Source organism: Acanthochromis polyacanthus, chromosome 11 (assembly GCF_021347895.1).
Source record: "Acanthochromis polyacanthus isolate Apoly-LR-REF ecotype Palm Island chromosome 11, KAUST_Apoly_ChrSc, whole genome shotgun sequence".
NCBI classification, from domain to species: Eukaryota; Metazoa; Chordata; class Actinopteri; family Pomacentridae; genus Acanthochromis; species Acanthochromis polyacanthus.
Genome location: NC_067123.1, coordinates 35,895,929 through 35,908,544, shown reverse-complemented (window position 1 = coordinate 35,908,544; position 12,616 = coordinate 35,895,929). Strand labels below are relative to the sequence as shown.

The 12,616-nt window shown below is 39.5% G+C and overlaps 1 protein-coding gene across 1 annotated transcript; it reads left to right on the top strand.

Moving 5' to 3' along the window:
* Nucleotides 1–7,934: 7,934 nt before the first annotated feature.
* LOC110954959 (G-protein coupled receptor 20) lies at nt 7,935–12,548 on the top strand. The gene is made up of 4 exons (XM_022199733.2): nt 7,935–8,373; nt 8,852–9,108; nt 9,186–9,318; nt 10,418–12,548. Exons 1-4 carry the CDS (start codon nt 8,188–8,190, stop codon nt 11,003–11,005), a joined length of 1,164 nt encoding a protein of 387 aa, XP_022055425.2. The 5' UTR covers nt 7,935–8,187; the 3' UTR covers nt 11,006–12,548.
* The last annotated feature ends 68 nt before the right edge of the window (nt 12,549–12,616 follow it).

Here is a 12,616-nt window from a genome sequence, read left to right as displayed (position 1 = left end):
CAGATATCTCTCGCTGTTGTTCACATCGGCTCATAAATGTCGACGCATCTCGGTCGCCGTAGTAACAAGGACTCTGTCGTCTGCCAATGGGCCATAATCAACAAGTTGCATATTTTTTTAGCAAATTCATATGTCTGTGAAGAGGCTACATACACCTCTCTAAAACCACGAAACACCCTCTGTGTACTTTGAGCTTCATCTTATTTGTTTTGCTCTACATTAAAATCTGTATTTGCTCCATAAAAATACAACTTTACTGTGATGGAGACTGTATATGTATAGCACACTGAGACTCCCCAATACTGAAGAGGACAATATATAATTGAGGGACTTTTGGACTTTTGAAGTCCATGGGATGGGCTGTATGTTGCAAAGACTGGCAAGATGCCAAGGTTTTCTGAGTTAGTTAATATAAAGTAGTGTGTGAGTCAAGTGTGGATTTGTGGCATGTCAACAGGTTTACTACAATATCTTTAGAAATAACTTTCAATTCCTTCCATTCTCTATACACCGCTTTTTCCTCACTAGGCTTGCAGGGGGGGTGCTGGAGTCTATCCCAGCTGACTCGAGTGAAGGCAGTCTGTCACAGGGCTACATATACAGACAAACAATCACACTCACCTTCATACCTACAGGCAATTAACCTCAGCATATTTTTGGACTGTGGGAGGAAGCTGAAGTACCCAGAGAAAGCCCATGCATGCACAGGGAGAACATGCAAACTCCATGCAGAAAGATCCCAGGCCCATCCCGGGATTTGAACCGCAGACCTTCTTGCTACAAGGCAAAAGTGCTAACCACTACACCACTGTGCAGCCCACTTTCAATTTCAGTTTTACTCAGTTGTATATACAGATAGCAGCCTCTTAATGGAGTGAAAACATAGAAGCAACTAAAGCCGCAAGCAGCGTTGGACGGGTTCTCACATCCTTGCTGGTCGGCGAGTCCATGAATGTCCACCAGGTGGCGTTTCGACCGAGAGTGCATGTCGAACTGTGAACGTGATGAAGGTTGGATTCTGATCACACATGTAAAATTTCAAGCATATCGCAGCATGTACAGGCTAGTCTTGAAATTTGAAATATTCATTCTGTGGACAAAACAGATTTACAATGATTTGATTAAAGGGTGTAAAATACGACACTTTTAAAGCTAACATTTCAACTTCCTGCACTATCATACGCCTCCTATCATGAGCTGAATGTTCATGGTGCAAGATAAAATCTAATGTTGCTTTCTCACACTCACAAGCTGGCAGCTCTGAAAAGAGGACCAACTACAGCCTCAAAATACTTGGAGAACTTCAGCAATTAGTTTAGCACTTTCTTAAAGTTAGATGGACTTGTGAGGCCGAGATTAAAAGATGTTATGAATGCTAAGTCTAGTAAATGCCAAGGTCCAAAGCACTGGCTCCTACAAAGGCCTGTAAAATGTATACGTCTTGTGATACAGTTTTTAAAACCAGCGTTTGTTTACAAAATGTGCCGTTTCCAGCCCAAGATAATTAAACAACTTTCTCATACTTGACCAAAGTTCTCTGGACCCACACAAGGCCCTATACAATACATTTTAAATCATTCTGTATGCTTGTAAATTGACTTTCAGATGTACAATTGTTGGACTGCTTCATATACACCAACAGTAACAGTCGCTAAAAATAGCTTTCCCATGCCCAAACTATATTTCAGTATTTCTCGCACTTACTAAGTCCCACTAAAGTGTGGCGCAGGACATCCTTCCTCTCCATCTGCAGCACTTTAAACATCTGACAAGGGTTTCAAATATTTGAACAAGGCGAGGAACACTCAATCAAACATTAGCCAGGCGCTTTGCACGATGACATCACCAGCAGCACGATATGCATCAAAACTCTTCTATTAGTTTCATAAGAACCAAAGTTGGATTAATTCAGTTGTTTTTAGTGAGGCGTTGCACTTTGTTTGACATACACTGCTGCACACTCTCACACATCCACACATACATTAAAGCTGTTTATCTTACTGCGCTTTATGAGGTGCCGTTTCTCTCCAAATACTACGCCTGTGTTCAAATAAATGCAAAATACTTCCATTTCCCTCCTCGCCGTGTCTCTTTTCTCTCCAAATTCCTGGAAGTGTGTGAGTGTAAATTAGATGTTACTGGTTCACAGGATGGCAGCTTCATAAAAACATCGACAGAAACAGTTTATACTTCTTATACTTCTTTGTCTGTTTCTCACTATTATCCTTCCCCTTCTCTTCTCTAATTGAGTCAGATATTTACACAGAGACAAACAGATTATATCTTTTTCCATCAGACTCTCTCACTGTGGGACCACCCCAGAGGCAGCTTTAAATAAACTTTATTGAAATCCTACTTGAATGAAACAATCTGCTTCCAGCCTCTCTTTTGTTGTGGTTTTTCCACAAAGACATGATCGTCTTCCGATCAGCTGTTTCTCATTTTCCTCTATCTTTTGCCCACCATTTGCTTGTTGAACTCATGGCAGATCCAGTTTTTCCCAGTCCAACCAGTAGCCTTCAGTGTTCCTCCTCTGTTTTTGACACCATCTACCCCTACACCTGTCAATATGAACTGCAAAAAAAAAAAAAAAAAGTCTTTAACTTTCCTTTTGGTTTTAAAATTATTCTGCGCAACTGAGTGAACAGCACTAAATACAAGTAAATTTATTTCCAAATTTATGGACAATTAAAAAATATATAAGCACTAGTTCTGAAATTTTGCATCTATGTGAGCGAAAGAGATCTTGTATAATTATATCCAAACTGTAAAAAATAAAAATAAACATTATTTTACACATATTTGCTAGTATTTGAAAGAAAATGTTGGGGTTGTATAGTTAAAATTGAATATTGCTAAATATATTTTGCACTTTTATTGTACAGATTTTCCTAGTTTTGTTAAATTACAGATAATATTTCATAAAAATTATGGAAAACTATTTATATTGTCATTATTATAAATAAAATCCTTTGTCTATATTTTTTACACAAGTGAATATCCTTCAGTGTAAATGCATTTGATATCATGTACACACGTGGACAAAATTGTTGGTACCCCTCAGTTAAAGAAGGAAAAACCCACAATTCTCACTGAAATCACTTGAAACTCACAAAAGTAACAATAAATAAAAATTTATTGAAAATTAAATAATCAAAAACAGCCATTACTTTTGAATTGTTGATTAACATAATTATTTAAAAAAAACAAACTAATGAAACAGGCCTGGACAAAAATGATGGTACCTCTATAAAAGATTGAAAACTATTTGACCAGAGTGACATGATTAACTCAGGTGTGTCATTTAATTGACATCACAGGTGTTTCCAAACTCATAATCAGTCAGTCTGCCTATTTAAAGGGAGACAAGTAGTCACCCTGCTGTTTGGTGAAAAGGTGTGTACCACACTGAACATGGACAACAGAAAGCGAAGGAGAGAATTGTCCCAGGACATCCGAAAAAAAATTATAGACAAGCATCTTAAAGGTAAAGGCTATAAGACCATCTCTAAACAGCTTGAAGTTCCTGTGACAACAGTGGCTCATATTATTCAGAAGTTCAAGACCCACGGGACAGTAGCCAACCTCCCTGGACGTGGCCGCAAGAGGAAAATTGATGACAAATTGAAGAGACGGATCATTCGAATTGTATCCAAAGAGCCCAGATCAACCTCCAAAGAAATTAAAGGTGAACTCCAAGGCCAAGATACATCAGTGTCAGATCGCACCATTCGTCGTTGTTTGAGCCAAAGTGGACTTCATGGGAGACGACCAAGGAGGACACCACTGCTGAAAAAAACTCATAAAAAAGCCAGACTGGAATTTGCAAAAATGCATGTTGACAAGCCACAAAGCTTCTGGGAGAATGTCCTTTGGACAGATGAGACCAAACTGGAGCTTTTTGGTAAGGCACATCAACTCTATGTTCATAGACTCAAAAACCAAGCATACGAAGAAAAGAACACTGTCCCTACGGTGAAACATGGAGGAGGCTCAGTAATGTTTTGGGGCTGCTTTGCTGCATCTGGCACAGGGTGTCTTGAAAGTGTGCAAGGTACGATGAAATCTGAAGACTATCAAGGCATTCTGGAGAGAAATGTGCTGCCTAGTGTCAGAAAGCTTGGTCTCAGTCGCAGGTCATGGGTCTTCCAACAGGACAACGATCCAAAACACACAGCCAAAAACACCCAAGAATGGCTGAGAGAAAAGCGTTGGACTATTCTAAAGTGGCCTTCTATGAGCCCAGATCTGAATCCCATTGAACATATGTGGAAGGAGCTGAAACATGCCATTTGGAGAAGACACCCATCAAACCTGAGACAACTGGAGCTGTTTGCTCATGAGGAGTGGGCCAAAATACCTGTTGACAGCTGCAGAACGCTCATTGACAAATACAGAAATCGTTTAATTGCAGTGATTGCCTCAAAAGGTTGTGCAACAAAATATTAAGTTATGGGTACCATCATTTTTGTCCAGCCCTATTTCATTAGTTTGTTTTTTTAAATAATTATGTTAATCAACAATTCAAAAGTGATGGCTGATTTTGATTATTTAATTTTCAATAAATTTTTATTTATTGTTACTTTTGTGAGTTTCAAGTGATTTCAGTGAGAATTGTGGGTTTTTCCTTCTTTAACTGAGGGGTACCAACAATTTTGTCCACGTGTGTAAACATAAGGCTATGAAATATATTTTGATAATGGAAAATTACTGCACTTTTTTGAGAATGTTTCCTTTCTTTCTTTTTACTGCGATAACATTATTTCAGATATTCAAAGAGTTAGTGAAGAGGAAAATGGGGGAAATGAGGGAAAAATTAGCATAGATAAAGATTTTTTAAAAAAGGTAAAGAGAGTGAGAGAGCAGGACGACGATGGAGGAGACAAAGGACAAGGAGAAATTTGTCTTTTCCATATGACATAAGAGAGATGAGGAGGAGGTCCAGCTTCTTAACTGTTCTCTCTGAATCCTCCCACCCAGAGCTTCAGTCCCAACTCTTTTCTCACCGACTTCTTGCTAGTGGTGACTTTCAGAAAGAGGACAGAAGGATGAAGAGGAGATAATAGTGAAAGAGTCCAGATGATTTAGAAAACTGTTAAATAATAATACAATCATCAAAACACCAAGAAGCTGTTTGTTGGTCTCCTGGATGAAGATTTTCTTTACTCTGTCGCAGTCACCAGGTACGTGAAGGAAACAGAATTTGTCGTCATTATGTGAAAAATATGCATTTTAGCTGATTATCCAAAAGGAGCTCAGAATTGTGCCTCAATATAAAACCAAAGTCTTTAATAGAGGGACTTAATACTAATGCGACCTTCTGCAAATATGGACAAAGTGGACAAACAAATGTTTTACTCACCTGTATGTCGCCTGCATCTTATTAGTTTTGATGTAACATGTGAAAACAGAAGCTTTCATTCGTTTAAGATGAGATAAAAAAAAAGATTTTTTTGTTACCATCTGAAACTTTCAGGTCTAATTGATGGAGGTTTCACTGAAAGTGATTCAATCTACATCCAAAAGTCTTCTTACAGGTCTTACAGGTACACTGGGGGATGACAGTCTGCACACAAAGGTTAAAAAATACCTGCAGAAATCTGTCATTCCTCTTTTATTGCACATAACTAGTAAAATATACAATAACATCAAACTTTGGGAACAGAGAGCTTCTCACAGACATTTTTATGTCTTTTAACCCAGGCCTTCTGCCATGTTTTATAAAACTGTCTTATGATGATGAAGAGTGGAAAGACCTTCCTCAGCAGGACGTGTTAACAGATGGGAACTCATCCGTCTCTGGTATTTATAAGGAAAAGAGACACTTGTGGCCCAAACCAGATTATCTGAAAAGCAATACTTTGAACAGAAAGGAAAAATCCACCTGGTTTTCAGTGAGAAACAATTGCGCCATTTCTGCTTGGAACGAGAAAAAAAAAAAGGTTCACTCAAGGGTCAGGCTTTAAGAGTCATGCTTTGCCTCAAATAAATGTCAATGAGATTCCTTGGAATAAATGGCAGTTATAAATTGTATAATCTGAATTTGCAGTTGTATTTTATATTTAGCATAATGTGGATCTAAGAATAAGAGGAAAGCCTTTGGTATGTTTCCTGTAAACATACTTTTACACATTATGTAACTGGTTAATTATACTCTATATTATCTTGTTATATAAGACACTGTCTCTCTTTTTTGAATAATATAAAACTACTGCTTTCAAAATGACAATTAACATTATTGTTTAAAGCCCCTTAAAATTAATTTTTGAATTCAATTTCTTTTTTTATAACATCAAATATTTCAGACAAATTTCAGTATATCTTGAGCAGACGTATTTGTAGGCAGAAGATGATTGGAAAACTATGTTTTCAGGGTCTTTTAAACCAAAAAGATGTCCTAAAATGGCTCTGGGTGTATTCATACCAACAGGCTTACTCAGTTTGCATGTTAACAGATTAATCTCTGAAGCAACTAAACCAACTGTAACCCCCAGAAAAGTCTGAAAGTTCTGGAAAAAGCTAGTGCATGTATTCCTAATTTGGAACTGTTTCTAAACCTGTACATAACAAACACACTATTGAATTGATATTAGGTGTTATTTTACACTTTTTTTTTAACCCTTCAGTCTATTTTTGGATCATTCTGTAATACCTACATTAATCTCAGCCTCTTAAAAGTGAGTAAAATCCGCACCTCGAGGATTTTAAAGCTCCCCCTTCTTCAAACAGGATGTCTCACATTCATCATCAAATTTGTGTGACTCGATCAAGTCCAGTGTATATCTTGTGCTCAACACAACATGTGTCAGCGGTGTGTTACTGAGCAGCACAGTGGGATACGCTTCATGTTACTGCTGTAGTCTGTGTTTAAAGTAACACACGAGGCCGTGTTCTTAACGTCCTTTTAGAGAGCATATGAAGATGGATTTGGTCGATCCTGCAGCACAAGAGGCTGATGTTTATAAGACGAGGATTTCTAAAGTCTCTCTCTCTCTCTGGATATACTTCTGCTGATTGTTGATCACTTTTCATCCCCCAAGGTCATTTCTGCCTCTTAGTTTTCAGTACGTGTGTGTCAGAGCGCTAAGCTTAGAGTACTCCGTTGTTTTAAGCCAACTGGAGTACATCCCATCCCTTTAGACTCGAGCTGCATGAGTTTGTTTACTGTACAGTATCCAAGGCCGACTCCAGAGTAAAAGGTTGAGGTATCAGTCACCAGACAAACACTATGGGAGACCCTGTGATAAGCTCAAATTCCTGCTCCAAGTGTGAACTACAGAAGCTTGAATGTTACAGAACAGTTAGAGCAAAAATGGTAAAAAGCGGACAGCAACTTGATTTCTTAAGATTAAAAATTTGAGCCAAATGACTCAAAAATGATCCAAAATTACAGGAAATTTCTTGAAAATGAAATGAAACTTGACCTAAATTGCTTGAAAATGATCCGATTTCTGAGTCAACACTGTTTAAAAGTATCGATTAAAACGGTTCTGAACAGAAACTAGACTCAGTGTTCAGACTGTGAGACTTGCATGAATGTAAAAGTGATCCGGTGTCAGTCTTCATCAGAACTCAGATGTGTTTAATAGGAAAAAATGGTCAAATTACATGAAACTTGACTAAAATTACACAAAAATTGTCCCAGATTTTTCATTATTGGTCAAAAAATGGCTCAAAACCTGTTCAAAATAACAACAAATGTCCAAAATTACACTAAATTGTCACAACTTTGAACTTTAATACCTCAAGTAGTACTTCTCCACTCAATGTTTTCCATTTATTTACCGTCGTGATTGAACTGCTTCACTGTTTCCACGCAGCAATTCCAGAAACAGTTCGATTACAAAGGTAAAGGTGGAGAGGTACTACTTGATGTATTGGAGTAAAGACAGGTAAATTGATCCTATACATGTGAGCGTGTCAGATGAGGTGGATGAGTGGTTAAAGCCATGGACTACTAATCCATTGTGCTCTGCATGTGTGGGTCCAAATCCCATCCTCATTGACACAAGTGCTGCTTTGGCTTCAGGCTGCCACTGTTAAACTTTCCCAGCTGATGATTTAACTCTCTCCCTACAATGACCATGAATAGCTTGGAATCCAGCTTCCAGGAACCAAACATTTAGCACCATCTTTACTATTCCTCACACAGAAGCCAATCTGTCAGTCATTCATCCTTTCCGCCCAATGGAGAGCCTTCTCACAAACATCAGCTCCACCTCCACCACAGAGTCCCTCCTGCCTCTTTTCACCCCGAACCCGACTAACTGCACCAGCTGGGACCAGAGGTGGGGGGCGTCGAACCTGCACAGGCTGGCACACCTGGATGTGCAGCTGTATCAAGATTTCTACGGTGTCTGGGTCACTCTGATGGTAAGACAAATTACTGCATTAACAGTATGTGATCTGGAATTAACACACTTCCTTGAGAGGTGTTTTTATAATGAGGAACTTAGTTGAAAGTGATTTCTCAGAGGCAGATACAATTTGTTATGCACCATATAAAATTTGATATATTACCAAAAAAGAAACATTTGTCTTGATTATCTCAACTTAATAAAAAGAACACAATCAAATCAGCTCATTTTATTAGCGTTTAGCTACTTCGAAAGTGATTTTTATTAAATTTGGGCATTTATTTAGTTGACATTTTAGTGATATCCACTCATTTTATATTAATAAGTGAATTTCCATGATAAATAATAATGAAATTTGTAAAGACATGATCATAATGAACATAAAAAACATTATTTTTTAACCTTTAATGAAAATGTATGCAAGATATATCCCATGGACTTCAAAAGCCCCTCAGCTATATATTGACCCGACCGTTGCTTTCTCCCTGCTGCAGGTGTGTAACAGCCTGATGCTGGTTGTCGGTGTGGTCCTCAACAGTCTGGCTCTGTACGTGTTCTGTGGAGCCTCCAGTCACTCCTCAGCCTCGGTGGTTTACACCATAAACCTGGCTGTAGCTGACCTGCTGGTGGCGCTGTCGCTGCCCGCTCGCATCGCCCTCTACCACAGTGGAGGAAGCTGCATTGCCTGTTCCTACGTCCACACTTTCAGCTATTTCGTCAACATGTACTGCAGCATCCTGTTTCTGACCAGGTGGGTGGAACTCAACATCAATCAGCATTTAAAACTCCATGTGCACGTACAGCAATAAGTATTTTCTTTCTTCCCAGTATCTGTATAGATCGATACCTCGCTGTCGTCCATGCATCCAGCACCCTCCATCGATGGAGAACGACAGGAGCGGCCAAGTGTGTCAGTGCCACAGTGTGGCTTGTTGCAGTTGTGGTCACCTATTCTTTTCAGGTGAAGATACACCAAAAACACATCACATACAGTCCTACATAATACAGATAAATCTCAAAAAAATAAATAAATAGAAAGATCTAACTATACTAGAGCCTCAGCCGGGAAATATTAATGCTTTTTAATCAGGATCTATGTGTCAATTATCTGTTGAGGGAAAAATGACCTGATCACATGACCTGCTCCACATGATGTCATTTCCTCCTGAAGAAAAGACTGGCAAGACTCCAAGGCTTCCTGAATTATTTAATGTAAAGTAGTGTGTGAGTCAAGTGTGGATTTATGGCATGTCAACAGGTTTACTATAATATCTTTAGAAATAACTTTCAATTTCAGTTTTATTCAATTGTATATATAATATTTAGAAGAATCTTTGTGTAAAAATGCCATGTGGTGTTTGGTTATAGGCGGCCATGTTGATTTTAGGCCTGAAAACAGCAAAAACATCCACTATGTTATAAAAAGTCCCACAATTATATATTGAACTTCTTATATATATTATAAGAAGCTGGAATCAGAGAACTTGGAATTTTCTTTAAGATGAACTAAAAACTATTAAAGGGCTGCACATTGGGGTAGTGGTTAGCACTTTCACCTTGCAGCAAGAAGATCCCTGGTTCAAATCCCAGGGTCTGCCTGGGATCTTTCTGCATGGAGTTTGCTTGTTCTCCCTGTGGATGCGTGGGTTTTCTCCGGGCACTCCGGCTTCCTCCCACAGTCCAAAAATATGCTGAGGTGAATTGATTACTCTAAATTGCCCGTAGGGGTGAATGTGAGTGTGATTGTTCATCTGTATATGTAGCCCTGTGACAGACTGGTGACCTGTCCAGGGTGTCCCCTGCCTTCGCCCGAGTAAGCTGGGATAGACTCCAGCACCCCCCGCGACCCTAGTGAGGATAAAGCGGTGTATAGAGAATGGATGGATGGATAAAAACTATTAATCGATTATCAAAATAATTGGAGAATAATTTAACTGTTGCAGCTCCAGTCTCAAATGACATGAAAGAAGAGCAGAGAAAGTGGAACACCAGAACAGCATGAATGAAATCATGCAGAATAGTGACAGAATCTCTCTCCTCTCTCTTCCTCCTCTCCTCAGACCACAGCGTTGGAGTTCAGCTCTTCCTGCATGCTCATCCCTGCCCTCTTCTACCTTACCATCCTGGAGTTCCTGCTCCCCCTGCTGGCCGTGGTCGGTTTCACTCTTCGTGTCACCTGTTTCCTCTCCTCCAGTCATGCACCGATGCCCCAGCAGAGCCGGGCCAGGAGGACTCGTGCCATCAGGCTCCTGGCCACCGTCCTGGTGGTCTTCACCGTCTGCTTCACCCCCTTCCATGTCCGGCAGGTGCTGGTCTACCTCCGGATCAGGGTCAGAGGGGAGGGGATAGCGCAGGGGGCGGGGCATGTGCTCGCCTATCACATCACAGTGACGCTGAGCAGCCTGAACAGCTGCCTGGATCCAGTGGTTTACTGCTTTGTGACGGACAGCTTCAAGAGGATGTGGAGGACGAGATGGAGGGGAGGGAGGGAGGTGGACGGGGAGGCCGGGCAGATGAGCGGGGGAGACGGGGACAGGATTTCGGTGAATAAATGCTCAGGTACGGCGCTGGCCATAGCTCACAGCGTGGTCACACTCACCCTCACCAGTACACCACTGTCTGCAGCCAACAGAGACCAGTCTGCATAGGAAAGTTGACACCCCCCTCCAAGACCAACAATGGAACAGTCCAGAGAGACACCTGAAGAGAAGGACTCGCCAAGAGTGATGGAGAAACCCTGCAAAGATTCAGCAAAAGAACACAAAAACAGAAATAAGCATTGCACGACTTAACAAAGCACTAAGAAACAATTCTCAAACCGTCCCAGCACCCATCTATTTATTACTCTGTGTACTCACTAAACCCACTTTTTTCCCCTCATCTGTGTTTGGATATTGTTCTGTGACTCATGAGATGAACCACGTGGCAACCTCAGGGGCAGAAACTTAAAATTAGTTCTGATATTGTCAATAACTGCAGTTCCTCAAATGGCCACTTGAGGCAACTGAAAAAGTGAGTGAATCCCCATAGACCCCCATGTTAAAATGCACAACTTCACAGCTAAAATAAACGCTTTTACAGCCTGGCATGAAAACAGCATTAGTCTCTACAGCTAATATCCACATTCATGACAATTGTACAGGGGATGCATTTTGATATAATTCGACCATTTAAATTGCATTAAGCTTTAAAGTTGTGCATAATGAAGGGCTTGTTTGCACGGATCACCCCGGTTCCACTTAGGAGATGTAAGAGCCACCACACTGAGCTTTAAAACTGCTCTGAAGAAACCTATTTTGTTGATATCACAGAGGATTCCTCCATATTTATACACAGAGTCAGACAACAAAGGGGTGTTTTTGCTGTGAAACTGACTGCAGGAGAAATCCCACGATAGATTAAACTATGATGCTGAAAACAGAAAGTCTTGAATCACGCTGAATGGTTGTTTTCTCACATGCAGAAGGGATTACTATTAAATCATGCACTAAGTTCACATTTGATGTCTCGACTCTGAGCTTGTCACTCAGTTCAGCTCAATTTTATTTATATAGCGCCAATTACAATTCAAATTGTCTCAAGACCCTTTACAAAACCCTTTAAGAAAACACCAAACTCAGTATAACAGCTAGCGAAGATAATAACTTTGACTATTTTTTTAAAAATCACTTTAGGCTTTTGAAATTGAAAACAAAACACAACATTTCACACTATTCATATGCAGCTAACCTGTAAATATATATTTATACATCTGTCCAAATGCTGTAAATATACAGCTTCTTCTACCACTTGCATACTGTTGTTTGACTGGATTCTTTTCAGGCTAAATTTTAGAAAACTCGATCATTCAGAAACCATTTAGTAGAAGCTGATGTGATATTTAAAGAACATACAGAATGTGAAATTCTAAGTGCATTTAAAGGGAGCTGGTGTGAGCATTTACAAAGAAAAAGTGGGAGAGAAGTAATGAAAATAAAAATGCTTGGTTTAAAAAATGATGATGAAAACTGCAAAAACATAATTATTATTGATAGCTGATGTGTTTTTCTTTGAGTTTACATGTTAAATTCTGATGATTTGCTGTGATATTTATTGTGATTATATAAGTGTGTCTTTCTGCTCTCACCCCTGTTCGTTATAAATAAAATAAATTGGAGACTTGTCATAATGAGATTCACAGATGCAGGCATTTAATGTTGCTGCATTCAGTGTCTTTGTCTATCAGTTAAACTATGGAGGGCTAAAAGAAACATTGTTCA